Consider the following 21,318-nt stretch of genomic DNA (forward strand, 5'->3'; position numbering starts at 1 on the left):
GAGGATCAGATAGCAGGTAAAGCAGCGCACAGCTACAAACACTCACCCGGATTAGCATGACGGTCAGAAAGCTAAACAAATAACCCGCAAAATTATTTAASTCTTBGAGCTGCGATGTAAGACGCTGGTTCTGCTCTCGCTGTTGAACCGCTGCTACGCTACAGGTAGTAATATTTCACAGACGGAGTGTTGCTTCTGCTCCACCTAGTAGTGACTCTCACACCGAACCTCTGCTTAAAGCTGCAGCATCTAACCTAGAAAATACATTTTACATACGTTTTAAAACTTTCTCTGTCCTAATACGAGACAGATAATCTCTAAAAAATAATCGATCTCCTCCCTGCTCTGCATAATTACTCCGCTCAGTCAGAAACAGCCAATCAGAACTAGCAGTAATCAGCTAGCCGCCATGCTATCAGGAAGTTTTCATTCAGTAACTCTGGATTGTTTATTGTAATGGATACTGTATTTGCCTTTGAATGTTAAGTTTTATACTTTAATTTTTTGGCAATGTTGAGAGTTTTTATTTTGACTTTTTGCATTATTTAGCCTCTTCAGAGCCTCCATATGTTATCAGTCTGTTAAAGATGGTATTACCGATAGCGGTACAATTTGCACAATGCCCGTTTTTTTCTTGGAAAAAGTTATTAAAAACTAATTTTTATCTAAATTAAGGTGAATTCATGGTTCCTTTTTCAACATAATGTAACCGGTAGTGCTTTTGATTAAAAAAATAATGATTATGTGATCGGAATCGGTATCGGCAGGAAAAACCCTGATCGGCACATCTCTAATTCTCAACTATTAAAAATGTTCGTTAGAATTTAAAGTTTAACACTGGAGCCGGAAGACATTTGAAATATCCAAGCTAAATAAATAAAACGACAGAAACAACAAATAAAATTAATTATCAAGTCTCTGTAAACAAAACTCTCCTTCAAAAAAGAAACCAGTTGGGACTTTTGTCCAGTTTTAGGTAGAAAGAGAGAAAAGAGAAAAATAATAAATCATGCAAATGTAAATTATTGAGTTCATTTTAATTCATCATGCATTTAATTGGTTTATTTATTAGTGCGGCAGGAAAGTAATGACTGCAAATTAGTCTGGACTGAATGACAACATTTTTTCATTTCACATTTAATCAAATAAACAAAGCGAGTGAATCATTGTCCTCATATCATGTACATGGGAAAATAACTATCTAAATCTAGTTTGTTCAGTAAAATGTCAGGAAATGGAGATCCTACTGGACGACTTCAACCTTATAAAGTAAAACAACTCAAAGATGTTGGAGTAAAAAACAGTTGCATGATTTCAGTACCTGCTGAATGTAGCCAAAGTGGAAAACATTTTGTTTCTTTCCCCTCAAATTAAGATGTTTTCAAACCTACTGACCTAAAATCTCACCACTAAAATCTCGGGAATCGATCCGAACTCACCTGACGTGAAGAGCACGATGGACTTGAGGCAGGAGTATTCGGCCGTGTCGACCTGCAGGGCCTTCAGCTTCTCCACCTGCTCCTGGAAGACACGGATGTGGTCCATGAAGGCCACCACGCGCTCGGCGGACATGGGCGAGGCGTGGAGGCCGGCGGCCGCCAGCAGGGGCGCCACATGGAGCGGCATGGAGCACTGGGCGGCGTTCAGGACGAAGAGCTCGCTCCACGACATGCGCAGCAGCGCCACCTGCACAGGGACACAGAGCGGATGGGAAGGTTCTGCATCAATTAGCCGAAATGTTGCTCACCTGCACGTTGAAGGCAAACGGCATTGATGAACTCAGACAGAAAAACTGCATTTTAAACCATTTAAACTCTGAGCTGAACCAGCTGCTGGGACGTCCTCCGTTGAATTTAAATGTGTTAAAAATGGGAATTGTTGAGCGTCAGTTGATGACTGCGCTCAGACCCGTGACTGTGGTGCTGATATCTGCACTGCAGATAAAATCAGCAGCATGTGAACGAGGCTCGACAAGCACAGGTCTCAAACTAACCAACGAAGAATCCAAGAGCAACAATCTCCTTTTTGGATTCAATTTTGGCCACTATCACAGTTTAGATGTTGGTTTTCAACTTAAAAATACTGAGCAAATTTAAAGTTTGCTCATTCGAATAAAAGTCAAACTAAAAGCCATAAAACTGAAACTTGTTCAAATTCATAATCCTGACTTTATTTCCCATCATTTCCATGAACTTAAAGGAAAACTGAATGAGTGACACTGAAAGCTTGTCCTTTATTGATCTAAACGATCAATAAAGGACAAGCTGAAGTTCATTCAACCAGCTTTAATCAGGGAAGTGACTGAGATACTTTCAGCCCTGATACTTCAGATCCGCCATAATCTAAGATAATATCAGGATTCTCCTGTTTAAAGTACGCCGCAGTCCAAAAAGAGAACCGATTCATCGCTTCCCACAGGCTGAACCCCAAATGGTTTGAGCTTTTATGTCCTTGTATTCACTTCTGTCTGTTGTAGATCTCATTTTAAATGTTCTTCTTGGTTTTTATCAGCAGATCTTTCAAATCAGCTTGAAAAATAAAGGTTTGCAAAATAGTCAAGGAAATTAGCATTTTACCTGGATTTAAATTTATCGAGAAAAATTACTTTTGGGGAAGCTAAGTGCGCTAAGCGTTTTAAAAGTTAGCGAAAGAGCTAAAGTGCTAAATGAAGAGCTAGCGCCGCTATTAGCGGACTTTCAGTTTACCAGAAGTTTCCCTACAACTGGGTGGATTTATTCAAAGAGGCTGGAAATGAATAAATATGAATAAATTAAAAGATTTTATGGTGGTTATATATATGTGTGTGTTGCAAACATCACCATATTTATGTTTTTATTGTATTTATATTGTATTTCTTGAACTGCACTGTTTTTGGAGTTGGCTCTTTTTGACTATAATCTCACCGTACATAAATTCATTAATTCATAAAAAAAACTAACATTTTTAACTCTTTTTTACAGTGTAGTTTCATTATAACTGACCTTTAAGAGATGTCAAAGTTACTGACAACAGTTTTTGGAACCCATATAAGAGCTGATGTTCAAAAAAAGACAAAATCTGAACAGAGAATTGAATCCAAACAGAGTAAAAGTCGATCCGGGTTGTAAACTGGTCTAAATGAAATCAGCTTGTTGCAAGAGGAACAGAAAGATTCACCCTGAGTGAAAGCAAACGTTGTTACTGTCGTAACATTTAATGGTTTCATTAACGGTCTGTTGCTGCAGCAGCAGCAGGATGAATTCATCATAACATGACTACCAAATGTCCAAGTGAATATTTATAGGTACAACAGCTCCTCTGAGCCAGCAGCATAAATCTGCATGAGGAGGATCGATTTCAGGTCGGGCCACGCTCAGCGCCGCGAGGTTCTGCCAAGCAGAATCCTTTTAACACGCTGCTAAGTGACACTTAACGCAGATGTAGAGGAAAATATTATCTTTTCATTTATTTATTGGCTCATTTCTTTTCCAAAGGGGCGGGAGAGAAATGAGTTGTCAGGCTTCTTCTTGAGAAGGTGAGATCTAATGATTCAGGTGCGGCTTCCTGGAATCTCCAGGCTTTTTCCGTCTGAATGACGAGAATAAAAGCTGAAAGCGGCTCAGGAATGACAGCAGGCCGTGTCCGGTCGGTTTTCTTTCTCTCGTCAGGCTCACCTGATCCATGAGCTGCAGGTCGGGGAAGAAGGGGATGTTCTTGGCCCACTCCACGGCGCTGAACAGCAGCCGAGCCGCCAGCTCGCAGATGTTCTCGATGCCCATCAGGTTGTTTCCCTGCATGCACTGGGCGCCGTAGCGGGACGTGGGGTAGGGCTCGGCGCGCAGCAGCAGGGAGATGAAGCCCGACAGGTAAGGCTGGCTGTTGTACGGGTCGGAGCCGTTGGTCAGGTACTGACCCGGGCTGCTCTGGGAGTTCGATGTGCGTCCTCTCTGTACAGCTGTCCAAAAACACACAAACACACGGGGCTGCATGAGCTTTACAATCGTTTCCCAGATTTAAAAATAACTTACAAGTCACTTTTCAGCAGCATATCGGAGCTCGTTTCCTCCACACTGATGGAAACGTTTTAGTTTCACTGGCAGATTACACTGACAAAAATGGCTCGTTGAACCAACTTCAAAAAATGACTTGTTGCAGCTAATTTTGCTCAATCTATAATTCTGATTTCATTTTTTTTAGTGCACTGAAAAAAGAGAATGAAGATCCAAGTTTAAAAAAGTTTGTTTTTTTGTAATCAAATTCAGTTTACTTACATTTTTTTAACACAACTTAATAAACTTAACATATTTACTTGGATAAAATTAATTTGATTACTTTTAGCAAATTAACTTTTTTTTTAAGTTGGATCAACTGTTTTCTTTTTCAGTAAACCAAGTAATGTTAGTCTGGTTTATAATTCAAATATCTTAATAAACTTGAAAAAAGACAAAACTAAGTTACAAGTAGCTTTTCACCCGATACAGGAAATTGTTTTAAGCCAATATTTCCTTAATATTGATGAAAAAGTTCCAGCTCCACTGGCAGATTACACTGAAAAAAACAATTATTCTAATTTCTGGATTAATGAAATCAGAATCTCGTAACAAATTGGAGTCGATTTTTAAAGTTGGTTCAAGAAAGCATTTTTTTGTGCTTGACTTATAACAGGAAAATTGTTTTATTTGTGAAATAATCTGCCAGTGAAACTGCAACTTTTTCATCAATATTGACTTAAATCCAACTCCTACATCTAGCTGAAAAGTTACTTTTAAGTTAGTTTAGTCTTTTTTTTTTAAGTGTTCCAGAAACTAGATAAAAATATCCTGTCAGACTTTGTGTTTTTGCAGAGGACGCGTGGAAAATGAAGCGAGCCCTGAAAGCCTGAGTAAAGGTAGAGGCGAAGGAAAAAAGCAGCAAATTGGGCATGCAGAATGTGTGGGGCTGCAGAAGGAGGTCGAGGGGCGAAAAACATTTCTCCAACTCTTAAATGTGTCAGTGCTGGTCTCTTCAGCGGCCGAGCCGAGGCCATTCCCCACCGCTGCTCTGCATCAATGAGTAATGACAAGCAGCAGCTGTTAAAGATATAACACTTCTTCACACCTACATATGTTATGCACCCGCACATGAATACATGTAACACACACACACACACACACACACGGTGCCCCTGTATTGGCAAATGGCTGAGCCTGAAGCGAACAGGGCACACAGAGGTCAAGCTCTCCAACAAACACACGTCCCAACCCCCCGTGGGCGAGGAGCGATGATGATGCGGCGAGCGCTCAAAGGCCCATTTGGAAAACACCTGTTCAGCCGTCCCCACTGTCCGACTAATAACTCCATCTACTGTTACACGGAGCAAGTGTGAGAGGGGAGAAAGGCAATGAAAATGCAAAGAGGAGCCATGTGTGAGGGGGGTGAAAAATGAGGGAAAAGGCTGGAATAGTGAGATAAGGTAGAGAGGGAAAGGTGATAAGTCGAGAAAAGAGAGGGCTGGAGGAAAAAGGTGAAATATGGAGGGAGACAGGTGAAGGCTGGAGTCAGTGAATGAGTGAGTGGGGATGTGGAAATGCTTTTTAAATATCACCTGCAGCCTCACCCACAGCTGCAGCAGCAATCGAATGCACCGTGACGCGTCTGGGAAAAGCGGGAGGTCAACTCACTGCGGAGCGCGTGGAAAATGCCTTTAATTTGAGCCTGACGAAAAATACCTCTGCACAAAAGGTGCTGACCTCAAAGCACTCGTTTTTCTCCATGAACCGCTTAACCTGTGGCAATCAGGAGGAATGCACACTCCTCCTGCGAGCTGAAGCCATGAGAAGATGCTGCTCGTCACACAAAAACAACAACTTTCCACTTGATCTCGGTCCAACAGCGACGGAAACTAAACTCCGAATGAAACTGTTGCATTTAGTTTTAGATTCATTCCCTGGTCAGATGTTTTCAGTCACTTCAGATGAAGATTTTCACCGTGAATTGAACCTCCTCGTCCTGTAAAGTACTAGTATCTACAGAACTAATGATGTCTGTGAAAGAGGTTGAATGCAAGAAAACAATTAAAAGTACAAAAAAGTTGAAAAACCTGGAAGAATTTCAAAGTTTTCCAAAACTTTGCAGTTTCATGGTAAAATGTCTTGCTTCTTCAGATGGAATATATCATGAGAAAAAAAGCAACCCCAACCTACATACATCTAATTTACTCCCTAAGAACAACAGTTTTTAACCACCTACATCCATCTGTAGGCGAACCAGGAAGGAGATTGGCTGGTCCACACCAGCAGGGGGCGCTCTACAACTGCTACAAAGTCACGTTTTATAAAATAATACAACATAAAATGAAAAATCTGCACTTTTAATATTGCAGTAACACCTATAACAATCCTCAACTCGGTCAGTGTCAGATTGTAAGAACGAGAAGTTCAGATATTTATCAAAACGGCAAATTTCTTTTTAAGATGCATTAAAATGTAAATCTGAATTCATGTTTGTCTCTACAGTCAATTAGGTTCATATCTGCTCATTTTGTTATTACCTTCCGGTTCTTAACCATATAAATATTAAAGTTTGTTATAATGTGATGCTAGGAAAATAATTATTTTATTGTGCAAGTTCAAATAATAGATGAATGAGGGACAGAAAGTTTGACAGAACGCAGCAGGATTATCGTTTTGTCTGCATGAGGGGGAGGCTGATCATGTGTAATGGATTTGACCCGGTTTGGTTCAGTCGGTGGTTCTGATCGTGTGCAGCAGCAGCTGCCACCAAACCACAAGTTTTCATGGGTTTCCTTAAATATATGATCTCAGTAAAAGTGAGTAGCTGTGGTAAAATATGTGTTTGAGAAAGTTTCTGTGTTGATGCAAGGATAGTTTAGCACCAGCGCTAACGCTAAGGACAAAACTTAGCAAGAAAGCTAACAATCTGAACTTCCTCACAAATGTTGCCAATTTATCAACTTTGTCTTTATGTTTAGCAAGTATTCAAACTCCTCTAACATCGCTTTGTTGCTACTAAGCAGCTAGAAACAAATGTGTTTCTAATGATCCTTTTGTGGCATGAGAAACAGTCCCACAGTAAAGATGGCCCCCGTTCCACCGTCATCAGAACGACGGCGTCTGATGAAACTTTAAATGTTCCTGGTCACAGACAACTCAGAGTTTTCTCCAGAAGATTACAAACCAAACCAAATTTTGCAGATCATTAAAGAGATGAATATATATTTTTAAAAAGTATTAAGCCGGTTTGTTTAGGAGCCTATTTCTGGCATCAAGAACAGATAAGAATAGAGGAAGCATCAGAAGAAGGTTTGCTTGTTGCTGCAACACATTCCAGGTGTTTTTTACTCACTTTGTGTCTTTCCTTCCTCCTTCCTCCTTCCTCCAGTACAACACGCGGCCAGTTGTGCAAATTGGGTGATGATGCAACTTTTAGGACAGCCAATGGCAGCTTTCCTTTCTTTGGCGCTGGGAACCCTGACCCAAAATCATTTAAAACACCTTAGTAAAAAAACAAAACAATAAAAATCCTCCTTTTTGTTCCTTGTTAACAAAGTGGGCGGATCCATGAAACGACCTGAACCCAGCAGAGCTCTGTCGTCTGCATCCATAAAACGTGTTTGTCTGGATTGATGACTGCAGCTGGGAATCTGTCCCCTTCAATTATGCTGACAAATCTGATCTCTTAGGTCTGAAATGTAAATTTAGGAAGAAATGGGACAAATAAATATGAACTAAATGCATTTATCCTGTTATTTATGAGCTGCTGATTGTATTTCCATTTGATGTTGGAAATGTCAATTGACAAATATTGCACTTTGTTGAGCATAGAGTCATAAAACAGAAAACTACAAAAAGTAACTAATTGATTTGAATGATTAAAATAACTGATAAAAAGTATAGCCTAAAAAATGTATTAAGTTACAGTATGTTTATTCTGACTTATTAAATTGTTGCTTAGCAGTTAAACTTGAATGATTTCCACATCTACAACAATAAAATGCACATTTTGTGTGCTTTATTTTATTTTTGCTGCATAAAAACCACGTCTGAATCTCACTGGATTACCATGATGCAACATTTTAGTGTAATTTAAACAGTAAAATGTTTAAATTACACCAAGTCCTTCCCTGCTGCAACTTGTGCATCACTGCTCTGACTCTTCAGGACACTTTGAATGTATTTCTGACACCAAGTCAGTGGACTTTGTCTCCTGATGTCCTCATGCCACTAGAGGGCACTGTCAAATGAACGCAAACAGATTCTGAAGGGACCGAGTCTCCTTCCTCAGCTGAGAAGTCTTGGAGGACTCACTCCTGATTCAAACATTAATCTGCTCTGGTGTCAATAAGCGGGTGATTCTGCGGACGGCTGCGTATCTGCTGGAGCCACTTGACTCTTCAAAAGCCTCATTGTGGGGGTCACCCAGAGCGCTCGAGTACGTCTCACTGAAACACATCGCTCTCTGTTATGCCTCGCCTACAGAGATGGGACCAAAACACGGGGAAAGAGGGAAAGAAAGCAGGAAAAACTGGGTGGTGGAGGAAGAAAGGAGGGAAAGATGACATGACAGAGGGCAGAAAGAGAGAAACGAGATTAGAAGCAGATGCCAGAGGAGAGGGAAGCAGGGGGGATGGGACCAGAAGGTGCCATAATCTGTTATTCTGCTTTTAAATAACTGAATTCTCTGCAATTTGACAAAAGTTACTGGGTTTGTGAAGTCGAAACAAGCAGTTTAATCCAGGAACATGTCCGGGATGCGGATTGAGGAGGGAAATGAACATGGAGACGCTTTGGGACGCAAAGCAGCAACACAAAACCTTACAAAGTATTTTTGGTCCAGTTTCTGGTGCAAATATTTTAGCACATCTGACATAAGACAAACTGGCTTTAAAGTAACTTTCCAGCAAAATATAGGCACTTGTTTTAAATAAATAATTCATTAATATTAAAGAAAAAGTTTTTATTCTGTTAGCAGATAAATTGACTTAAAAGTCTGTAAAAATGTCAAATACATCTTCAACAATATTAAGGAATTGTTTGTTTATATTATCTTGCTAAAAAGTTACTTTTAAGTTAGTTTTCTCTAAGATATTTGCACCAGAAACTAGACCAAAAATACTTGGTCAGACTTTTTGCAGTGCGTTTCAGCTGAGACTGTCAAAACGCCGCTTCAGCAAACGGCAGCTGGCGGAGCGCTGCTGGGTTAGCCTCTGGGTCAGTCAGTCAGAGGAATTACAGCAGCTAAATACAATTAAGGCCTATCAACATTTGGTCCGAAAGGTCAGCGCGGATGGAGGAAAACAGACGCATTATGGATTTGGATTATTCTCGGAGTCGGGTTTAATAAAGTGGCTTTTTTCAGCTCTAAAGCTTCGGCTTGTGAGCAAAGCTAAAGCTGGATGATAAGATACAGTGACTGCAGGATGCAAAGAGAAACAATGTGAGAAATATTTAACATCCTGACCTAAAAGAATAAAAAAAAAAGAAATCGGCATGAAAAAGACAGAAGAGTAACTCTATCTGCCTGCAGTGTGTGTGAATGCACATGTGTGATCCAGCTGAGAGGGCAGCCTGTGATGTGACACCGAGGTGATATCCCCACGGCTCTCATAGTTTTATTTTGGCCCTGAACTTTGACCTGCAGGTCAGTGCAGCGGGGCAACGAGAGGCAGAGCGCAGCAGAAAGGAGCCAGTGTGTCAAAGGAGCTGACGCAGACACATAACATTAAAGCTTTGGTGGAAATAATCACAGTTTTCTCTGTTTATGTCAGCTGCTTCTATTAAGATCCATCTTTTAGATTTATGCTAATTTCACCTAAAAAATGAACATCTGATCAGAACCACAGCAGGAAACAAGAAGCCAGAAAACAAACTTACTTCTGATGAAACTAAATGTTTCAAGCTGTGCAAGAACAGACTCCTACATGGTTCTGCTCATTTTATACAAACGTTTCTTAAAACGCTAAAAAGATTCAACAGTTCTTTTAAAATAAAATTCACTTTTGAGTGACGCAGGCAGTTAGTGCAGATGGAAACTTTTCATTTTTACTTTGAAAAGAAAAAGTGGATTCGGTGCGTTTGCTCCTACTGGAGAGAATCAACCAGGACACGCAAAGCGTGAATTCATCAGATGTTGACGCTACGCAGGAAGCACTAACCAGGAAGCAGAAGTATTATTACAGACAAATTAAAATCAACAACAGAAAATATTCACTAAAGTATAAAGTATTCAAAACCCAAACGTTTTGCATCCACTGGTGAGAGCCACATCTATGCTTAGATTTATTAAACTTGGCTACAAATGTTTTAATACAACTAGCAGAATCTTGTTTAAATTGCTCAGAATTAATACACAATGTTTTATTATGTTCAATAAAAACCTTTAGAAATTCACAAAATGAGGCAAACCTGCAAAACATTTCTGAAGTTTTTTAATCTACAATAATTTACACAAATCTACCCGACAAAACAAAAAATATTAATTTAATTAAAGTAGTATGAGCAGAGTACAGTTTATTGCTGAGCAGGTATTTTGTTTCTTTTTTCGGGTCCCTTTTTTTCCCCTTTTGTCGTTTTGATTTGATGATTTTGGCAAAAAGTTCGGACTTTAGGAGCTGAGACTGGATATTTAAAAAGTTGCGGTTTTAAAGTAGTTTTCACAGTTTAACATGTTTTTTATGAGAAGCTTTAGTTTTCTCACGCAGAGCCGATCCGACATCCTGCTGCACAGAAACACACTTTCTCTTCTTTTAACCACAAACAGAAAGAAAAATCACCAAAAATCATCATGTTGAAACTCTTAGCTCCATCCACTGGTTTTAAACTACAACCGTAGTTTAGGGTGATGGCACAGAGGCCTTCCAACCTCAAAGACTTTGAGCTCTTTGTCAAAAAGAAAGAAATCATCAAAATACCAGAGGAAGTATGCAAAATTACTGTAATGCCAGTAAGAGTTTCCCAGTAATGATTCAGAAAATCATAATTTTAATAAAATGTAGATGAAAACAGATAAATTATCTTTACCATCTGTTGAGAAACGCCTGCATCAAACTTCTTAAAGGAATGAAATCACTTTTAATCTGACAGCAACATGAATCGTTTTAGATTCAGCATGTCTGATGAGCAGCTGCCCACGAATAAATAAAATCCACTACGTTTCTTCTAACTGCCTGTTTTGAGAGTTCAAACAGTAAATATATTTAAAAATGCATTAAAACACACGGCGGACCCCAGACCATCACTACAGCAGCAGCCTCCTCATTTCTGCTTTCAGGGCTCCAGCCAATCAGCACAGAGGAAAATGAACGTTGCTCTTGGATTGGCTGCATTGCAAAAAGCAGCCAATAGGATGTCAAGTAGGATGACAACAAAGGATTTCAGCTTCCTAAGCTTCATGATCTTTCTAATATTTTCGTTATGCTCTGTGGGAAAATCCACAAACTGTGAACTGGGAATATCGAACACAAAGCCCACATTTAGGTAGAAAGTATTCTACATTTTTTATATTATTATAACTGTAATAATTAATATGCTGTAATATCTCGCAGCAGCAGGATTAATTGTTAAATTTTATGCATTTTTATTCTTATTTTAAAGTTTTAATTTTCCTTTTAATACCAATGTTATATTTCATTTTTCTCACACCATAAACATCGAATTAGTTTCTAAAGTCTAAGCTGGTTTCATTCCTCAGAGGATCCCTCAAAATCAAAAAGGACATTTACATCAAATTTATTACGGCAAATATGAAAATGTTGCTCAGATCCAGGCGAATGGTGCAAAAATGTAACAATTTACGGTTCTTCCAGCCATTACATGGTCCAAATTAAACCAGGCGTGTCAAAGATGGCTAAATGTTTTGGTTGTTTGTAGAGAAGTCAGGGGTTGTGCAAACCAGCAGTCGTAAAATCAAGTGAATATTTCAGGAAGAAAGTTTCCTGTACAATTTTACAACCAGCTTTCCTGTCGTTTGAGGACAAATCTTAAAAATGAAGCACCTGCTCAGTAAAAGTGTCCTGAGTTATCCGTCAGACATGAAGGAGCAATGGCCGCCAGAGACGCGACAGAGCGTAAGTGCAGGCCGTCCCGAGGCGCCGCTGGACGCAGAGCGACAGAAACCGACGGCAGGATTTCACGTCTGGGAACTTCTGAATAACCTGCGAACAATCTCACCCTGAAGCTGGTTCACATTCCCATCACAAAACCCCCTTCTGCATAAATAATCTGCACCGCTCAGTTTCAGTCCACGCATCTTTTTAAATGTAAAATCCTCCTAATTTATACAAAAACACATTCTGTGCCGAGTTTCATCCCGGATGACTGAGCTGACTCGTGAAAACGGGCTGAGAAACTCAGGAAGATCCCACTGTGTTTACTTTTGTCACATTAGCAGCTCAGAACTTTACAATGAAACTCTTCCCCCCTCCCCCACATGTTGCTTCTACTCTGACCAGAAGCATTTTCAGCAGAGAGGAATTTAATCATTAACTCTGCAGCAATGTGCTCCTGGTTTAACTATTAGAAACTCCCAAATAAGACATTTCTGGGAGAAACGGGTTTTATCAACCAAAGCAGACCAATCAGGAGCGCTTGATGGGGAGCTGGATTAGCCAATGCAGGCTGTTGGACTTGAACGCGCCACTGGGATATTCCCCCCCCCCGCCTCCTCACCGCTCCACACATTTGGACTTTGACTTCAGTCCGTCCTCTGGTTATGTTTTAGCTGACCTACATTTAGCGCCGCTGTAACGCTCTGTCAGGGTGCAAAGTGGGTCAGGAGTGTTCAGAGTGGGAATTACAGATTTCTGCGCTATAAACAGATGTTGGGTCTGTTTATCATCAGAACACGCCACTAATTCCACCATCGCCATGTCTGTGGGCGCTCACAGCTAATTCAGGACACTCACAGCAGACAGTGCGACCTTATCACGGTGAATACATGCATGTTTTGTCTTCAATGATTCGTCCTTTCAGAATTAAAACATGCAGTTCAAATGAAGTGTCATGTTGATTCTCTTTGCCGACAGAGAAACAACTGCAGCTTCCCACGAAGCTGCCTGGCGAAACAACGACTCCACCGCTGCCAGCGCTCCAGACGTTTGATTCCAACCGAAGCGTCTTCCCGTCCACGAAGTCTTCGACAAATGATATGATGTTCGACACGGAAAAGAGGTCAGACGTCCCCTCTGGAGAGAGCGACTTTTAAATCTGCCACTCGTGAAACCTTTAAAAAGTCTTCTCAGGCAGATAAATATTAATTTACTCTGAGCCAGAGTGGTACAAGAAGATTCACTCATTTTCTGAAAGGGAAAATCTTTCAAACAAACACACGAGATCTGTCTGTAAATAACATCCACAACAAAACTCTCACTGATCTTCAAAGGTTTTGTAAGGATGTGAAAATGTCTAGATTGAAACATACGAGAATCTTTCATTCAGGTGATGTAGGTGAATAAAGCAGAACCAGGAGAGCTGGGCGACTCCGGCGGACGCCGAGCGGTCCGGAGACCAGAAACCAGCATTAAACATTCATATCAGCTTTCCAGGAATACTTCATTATTTATCTCATCCTTAATTTTCCTGTGAAAACAACTAGTTTAGAGTAACACAGGTTACTAGCTGAGCTGTATTTGTGCAGAAGGTCTTCAGTCAGGAGAGAAACCTGAACGTTTCCACATCTCCCAAATAAAATGTTCAACCGAAATACATCAGTTTAATAATATTTACACAAATAATTAGACCTGTTCAGATGAATATCTTCTTATTATTGATGATGCTGGACTCGACTCTTTCATTTCCATCATCACAGCACAACACTTTGTTAGATTGAGCATAAAATCGGCTTCAGTTGTGATGGTCAGCTGTAACGTCCTGAAACGCAGTCAGACCTTTACGACTCTAACCCTGCAGAGGCTGTAATGACGATGAACATGCTGCTCAGGTCTAAACATGAACTTCATGTTTTTATTCAAAACAACGGCAGCTATATGTTGATTATGGTGATGTTACTTATTTATTATTTTTGCTTTTGGTATAAAGACTAAACCAAAGACGCTGAATGAAGTCATTATCAGCTGCTTATTTTGCAGAATGCATTTAGACTTTCTTGAAGGAATAAAAATGTTGTTCATTCTTTCATCCAGCTATCTGGCAGCAACAGGTTGGGGAGGGGCTGTACAGTTTTACAGTAAATTCAATACAACTTGAGGAAACTCCCCTCCATTAAAATATTTTAAATTTGTTTGAGACAATTTACTGCAGAACATTATAAATCATTACTTTTTAAAACCTGGGCATGCTTCACTTCCCAGGCCTGATAAATAATTAATCAATAATAAAGCAGCTGACTAAGAATTTGAGAAATGAAGTTCCGTTTAGATTCCAGAAATAAAACCAAAAAGCGCATCTCGGAGGGAGGATTTGCACACACAGCTCCTCTTCTGACAGAACTCCTTGTCATAATCTAAAATGTTACATTTTACGGCTCGTTATTAAACTAAATCAGGAGCAAGAACAGCTTCTGCAGCCGCAAACACGCATGCGGCGCATCAGGAGATTTCCTCGGGTTCATCCAGTCGGAAAGGAGCGTGACCGACTCCGTGTGGCTTGCGGGTTTCTTTACATGCCAGCAGCCTGCAGTCCAAACTCACGCCGAGGCGCAGGAGTTCACTCGCAGGAAGCCTTGAGGGATCCGCTCAGATGTGAGCAGGGCGGGTGTTCCTAACCTGTCCGGAGGAGGGTTTTTTTTTTTTTTTTTTACACTTCAGTAAAGAACAAAGGGCGGGGAGGACACGGTCTGTCCTTCAGCGTCCACTGGCTAAGTGTCCTTCAGAGGGATTTGCTGCTGTTGACCTTATCCTGTCTCCTGATTGGACTGAAGAGCAACATCTCCATTAAATACAGACATATTTAATGAACTGAGTCTTAAAAGCAGAATGCACATAAATTACGCACAGCTCGCATGTTTTACGTTGATTTGCGCGTAAATCTGCGCGCGATTCCATTTTTTTTTTCCTTCACATGAAAACTTCCCTCATATTTAGGCAGGAAAATGTAAATTCAAGAATTAGAATTTTGAGATTTAATCCAAAATATGTGCCAAAAATTCAACCAACCACCGGACAGCAATTAGCAGAGATTATTTTGGTTAAATACGCGCCAGCCCAGCGCGCGCCTCGTGGGCCGAGTGTCGCTGCTTGATGATAATTAATAAGGCGAAGCGCTCCTCTTCACCAACACGTTTCCACTGAACCTCTTTGGCATCAACTGACCCGTTGTTAATCCAACACAATGCAACAAATGTTGCGGCATCCTCTTATAGCGGCTCCCGGTGTCACTGAACAAACAGCATAATTAACGCGCAGAGACAAAGGGAGGATTTTACAGAGCGCCGTGAATGCGTCGGATTTGGAGAATGTTTGAGGAATAAGCGGCGAGGAGCCGCAGGTGGGGCTGATTATTTACCCACAGAAGCGTTTGGACGCGCGGAACCTTGAAGGCGCTGCGCACATTTACGCACCAGGGTTCTGCCTGGTGCTCTTCCAAAATGACATGTGTCTCCTAAAAACCGGAAACTCGTCATGTTTGGACTAAAGTGGACCGATATGTGTCAGTTCGTGCAGGCAGCTGGTCTACAAATATCTCAGTTTAGCATTAAAGACGTGAAAATGGTCAGATCTGTCTGAAAGCGTTGCTGCAAATTAAACACATTTGTTTTGTTTTTTTAAGTTCTCGACCATAGAGACTAATGAACACCACTACGCACAACTTTACGCACAGAAACGCGATCCTTTGTGCCCAAAAAATGAAAGAGAATGTCCGGCTTACCTTCTCTCCTCATGCCGACTTTGAGACACTTCTTGAGCCGGCAGTACTGGCACTGGTTCCGGTGGTGCTGGTCGATGGGACAGTCCCGGTTCCCCCGGCAGGTGTACGTCAGGTTCCGCCTCACCGAGCGCTTAAAGAAGCTTTTGCATCCCTCGCAGGTGAACTGGCCGTAGTGCTTCCCGCTGGACTTGTCCCCGCACACCATGCAGTCCACGTTGGGGAGCTTATCCCCGGAAAGCGCGTCGTTCCCCGGTGTGGAACCGTTAGGAGTCCCCGGTCCCCCGCCGGGTTCCTGGCCGCACATCTGCAGCTGGGAGCCCGGATCTGCAGAAATGTTCTCTGGCCACTGGTTTACTACCATTGCCATGCTCTCCCCCAACACTTTGCCTCTGTTTAAATCACAGAAGAAGTCGGAGTGCGCGGTAGAGATCCGTCCTGACGTCTTGGAGGAAAACAGAAAAGAGGAAGGGCTAAAAGGCGCTTCCCTCAGTCCTCAGGGGTCAATGCGAGCTGGTCTGAGCTGAACGGTCACTTTTAAAATACCACTTAATACTTTGTGTAAACATCTATTATAGTACAAAGCAACCGCGGGGAATCAACATGATCGATGTCGAACTGCAGAGCCAACAACTCCCGAAGTTCCTCTCTGCGCAGAGATCCATAAACACGTTGTTCTTCAGAGCCGAACCTCTCGGGAAAGTCAGTCCAACAAGTGAGCCGCTTGGCTGTCAGAGTGAAAACACTGTCAGGAATCCTGTCGGGTGTTTTTATCCTAATCTGGGAGAAAACCGCACCAACTGCGCAGGAGACAATTATCCCGCAGCTCACACCCTCCGGCTCGGTTCTGTTCGGCCGCTATCGATTCTTCAAACACAAATTTAAACTAATTCTGACCACGTGTTTGCGACTTTCAGAGCAGGATTCGTTTGGTCCCAGCGGCACAGAGAGCGAGTCCAAAGGAGAGGAGAGGAGATTCCTGGATCCTCTCCGTCCTGCGCGCAGCGGACCGAACTGGGAAACGATTTCAGTTTGCGCGCAAGTTTTTTTATTTACCACAGATGGACGGGATTTCCCCCGAGCATTCAGGATGACGGTCCGCTGAGGAGAACCAAACCAAACAGCAGATCCAAACAGCAGCGCTGTTCGCCGGGTCGCCCTCAGACTGGGTGTCCCGTCTTCCAGAGTCAAAGCTCCAGTTGGGGGAAAGTGTCAGAGGCAGCAGACCGCCCCTGCCGGCGCGCCATATAAGGCAATAAATGCCAAATAAGGCCGCTTCTCCTCCCCTCCGTGTGAGCAGAGCGACGTGAGAGGCCGGCAGGGATTGGACCGAAAAGTCTAGTAAAAACGGCCAGAAGCTCTGTGATTGGGAGATGAGCGACTGGGTCTGATTTGACTGACAGCGGTGGCTTTAGTGGGAGACCCAGAACCGCTCGTTCAGAACAAAATGCGCAGATTGTTTGGTTTTATTCTAATAAGTTCTTGGTTAAAATTCTTAATTTAAAAACGTAGATGAAATCTAAGCTGCCCAGCTGGTTCATGAGTCAGGCTTAAGAAGAGTTTAAACAACAAACCTTCAGAATAGGAAGGATTTTCTAGGGGTTTCAGAGTAAAAGGAGCAGAATTGTGAAATAAATAAATATCCGTCTGCATATAAAAATGGGTCCAGGTTTAGTGTTTTTAACTCTTATTTTAACGGAAGTTTCCGCTCAGGTCGGATTTCACTCGAAATAGATGAAAAAACACCGCGAAGATGAATTTTAGCTCCTTTTACTGAAACGTCCAGATTTTAAATGAGGGGAAAATTCAGGCAGGAACTGAAATTTATGCACCACCAGTTTCAGACGGAACGATAAAAGTTTAATTTCTGCAAACACTGGACGGAAATTAAATCGAGTTTTTTTTAAAAGTTATTCTCCTTGTTTTGATTGTATGTACATTTTTAAAGTAATTATTAAATCATGTATTTATTTGTTTAACTTTTTTATAGATTTTTTTTAGGTCTACGTTTTGTCATGCAACAGAAAATCTGTCCAATTTCCATGTAAACTTCTGCGCACCGAACCACAATTAAGCCCACGGAACCTGTTGCTTTGTTTCAAATAAAACTGAAATAAATAAATAAACACATTAAACACATAATTACGGGGTGATACGACAACAGTTCAAAGCGAGACACAAAGCTTTCACTGGTGGAAAATTTAAAAAAAAAGGTTTTCCGGGACATCAGTGGCTTCCCAGAAAACGCGGCTCTGCGGTAATGAACGGCGACAGTGTTGTGTTCCGACTGAGGGTTTGACACTGAAAGCAGCGGGAGCCTGATTATTTTCCCAGATATGCTCCTGATTTGTCATGTGAGGGCAGCTTGATGCCGGCGGACGGGTCGGAGAGGCGGGAGGGTGAATGGGGTGCACCCCTCTTCTGTTCCCGCCCCTCTATATATCTATATCTATATATCTATGATGACATTAAGCTTCGCAGTTTTGCTCGTCTTTGTTGGCCAGCAAAGCGCTAAGAGCCAAACTTCACTCGGGGTCCCGGGCGGGGCGCCTTTCTCGCCGGAGGCCATAAAGTTGGCCCCGCGCTCGGCTTAATTGCTGTCACATGTAACCTTACCTGTCCCCCAATTAGCCCGCGCTTTGCTATTAGGAGATTTCTGCGAGCTGCGTATAGGCCCAGCAACCCGGGCTCCTCGGGGTTTGGGGGGTAATTAGAGTGTAATTCAATCCAGCCGAGGCTTATGATCAATTTGACCAGGACTTCACCCAGAGGAGGCTAATTAAATGAGGATCAGCCTGATGTTCACCCATTAATCTTCAAATACGGACAATAACCGTCCAGACAAATATTTTCAGGACACAAAGGTTTGAACAAAATGAAATATTTGAGAGGTTTTTGTGATGAATCAACATAATTGAGAAGTGGAATTAAACAAAATTATACGTTTTCTTAATCTTACAATTAAGAATGAACAAACTGGGCTTGTCCACTTTACTCTGATACCTCCAAATAAAATCCAGTGTGCACATGTGTGCAGTGTGACCTCATTATAATCCAGCTGGCCTGATTGGTTCGTTAGAGAACATTACAGAACAACCGGTGCCATGAAAACCAGGGAACCCAGCAGAAAGGTCAGCGAGGAAGTGGTGGAGAGGTTTAAAGCAGGGTTAGTTTCTAAAACAACATCCCGAGCTTTGAACATCTCACAGCGTTCGGTTCAACCCATCATCTGAACGCAGAGACAGGATGGACCGACTGCAGACGGACCAAGATGGAGGTCCGCCTGTGAGCCGCACCGATCAGGCTGCAGAACGCCGTTAGCTAAAGCGCTGAGGTCAACGAGCCGCAGCACAAATCCAGAGCTGCAATGGAAGGGGGTGTCCAAACTGTGGTCCGGGGGCCATCTACAGCCCCCAAAAGGATTTTGTGCGGTCATAAATTCGGTTTATTAGCTCAGGGGGGAGATGGGTTAGGGTCTTTTAAAATGAATATTGAAATCAGAAGATGAAAAATGTATTCATGTTTTTTTTTAATGCTTCTTTTAGTTTGGTGTTAAATTGGACTACAAACAATCAAATGTTTCCTGCAAAGCAGATTAAACGTTTATTTAACCTGGCTGAATAATTACAGAGTGAGCAGAGAGATCCTAAAAATACAAATATAAAAAAATCTAGGGAAAAAAACATTCAACTGCTTTTTGTGTCCGTTAGTTTCTCCAAGGTCTGGATCTGTGATTCATGGATCCCTCATCGACAGAAACCAGGCTGCTTTTGTCGTTTCAATAAAACATTGTGCGGTTCTTGATGAGTAGCAAAAATAGCAAATGAAATAGTTTTTGCAATCTTTATTAAAATATATATAATCACATTTTTAGCCCCTCAAGTACTTCCAACTTGAGGGGCCTTTTTTTTTAGCCCCATGGCAAAAAGCATAGACACCTCTGGTTTACATTAAAGCATAACTATGTCTTAGAGTGGCCTAGTCAAAGTCTAAATCTAAATTAATTGAATATTCAGAGGCAAGATTTGCTCTCCATCCAATCTAACCCAAAATCTGTCAATACAGTAAAAAATGGATCTCCAAACTATTGACACGGAGTGGAAAAGTGCAAATGCATGCCACACTTTTCAAATTTTCTTTACACTTCACTATTATACACCACTTTGCATTGGTCTGCCAGATAAAATCCAAATAAAATCAAAGCAATAAAATAAAAAAACTGTAGAATGAGTTTGTAATATTGTAGTATTGTAAGATGCATCGTTCAAGGAGTCTGAATATAATACATGGTGCACATCAAGTAAAATGTACAACTTTATGTTTGTTTCACACATAAAATTATCTGTACCAATTAGAATCATAAAAAAAAATCATAAGCTTCTTACAACCCAATTTTCTATTTTTTTCCCCACAAGGAAAACCGATAATTTGCCTTAAACATGGATGAACGGCCCCAAACTGATCTGAGGTCAGTTTGGACCCCAACATAAACATTATGTTAGGATTTGTGTTCTTGAACGTAATCATTTTCAGCTTAATTCCTGCAACCTGTTCATGCATGCACAAGCAATTTCTGTTTCATCCTCCAGCCAGGGAGCAGAGGACCAAATAGCAAAGCCAACATGTCCAAACACAGACAGTTCGACCTCTGCTCCATAAATTAAGCATCTTCACCAGAACTGTGCTGTTTGATCATGTTGATCATGCTGAACCTTTGCCCCGTTGGTTCTGAAAAACTGGACGGGTAACGAGCAGAGTATCCTGAGCCAAGCGTGTGACTCTCAGTGATGGATGATGGGACCAACTGTTGCAGGAGGTCCAGGCACACGAGGCTGTCACAGCGGGGCCTGGGGGGGGTGGTGGTGAGCATGACCGCATCGTATGGCCTAGGAAACGCAGGGGCCACGGTTACGTGTAAATTTATATACGTCCTGACAACGCCACCGCCAACAATGTGGCGCTCGGCTTCAGCTGGTGCTAAATGCGTCTCGTTGAGGAAGAGGCCGTCAACTGAGCAGGTATGCAACCGGAGCACGATACGGAAATAGGAACTCTTGGTTGTGAAAACGTTCCCATGAGCTCTGAGCTGATGTTATCTGGATGCTCCACACTCACAGGAGGCTAATTGGCTCTTTAGTGTTTCAGAAAAGACTGCTGATGGACAGACAAAGGCAGAAAGAAGAAGAAGAATTAGTTTGCCTCAGTGTTTGTGCAGCAGAAGGATGTGAAAATATTGGGTGGAGGTAAATTTATGATGAGTTTACTCTCCGAGTTTTCCCCAGAGAAACCGATGACAAGCATCAAGAGGTTTTATGTTTGAAATTCTTTGAAATCTCATTGAAAACTAAAAACAGAGCAGAGGTGGAAAATGTGCAAAAGTAACCAAACTTTGTAAATTCTGACAGTAAGGACATTAAAAAGAACAAATATGAGATTTTCTTTTTTTTTAAAGCAATAAATCATCAGCATAAAGGCTGACTTCACGTTCAATGTGACTCTCACTCTGGCTGAGCTACAGCAA

The 21,318-nt window shown here is 41.6% G+C and overlaps 1 protein-coding gene across 1 annotated transcript in view; it reads right to left on the reverse strand.

Annotated features, from left to right (window-relative positions):
* nr2f5 (nuclear receptor subfamily 2, group F, member 5) overlaps positions 1 to 16,989 on the reverse strand; it is a 26,915-nt gene extending 9,926 nt beyond the window's left edge. The window contains exons 1-3 of the mRNA XM_008430739.1: positions 15,801 to 16,989; positions 3,654 to 3,934; positions 1,440 to 1,686 (exon numbers count right to left, since the gene is read on the reverse strand). Coding sequence (XP_008428961.1) covers positions 1,440 to 1,686; positions 3,654 to 3,934; positions 15,801 to 16,167 — 895 coding nt within the window. The 5' untranslated portion in view covers positions 16,168 to 16,989. The remainder of the gene's footprint in view (positions 1 to 1,439; positions 1,687 to 3,653; positions 3,935 to 15,800) is intronic.
* Between the last annotated feature and the right edge of the window lie 4,329 nt (positions 16,990 to 21,318).

The sequence above is a fragment of the Poecilia reticulata genome, linkage group LG16, assembly GCF_000633615.1.
Source record: "Poecilia reticulata strain Guanapo linkage group LG16, Guppy_female_1.0+MT, whole genome shotgun sequence".
Classification (NCBI taxonomy): domain Eukaryota; kingdom Metazoa; phylum Chordata; class Actinopteri; order Cyprinodontiformes; family Poeciliidae; genus Poecilia; species Poecilia reticulata.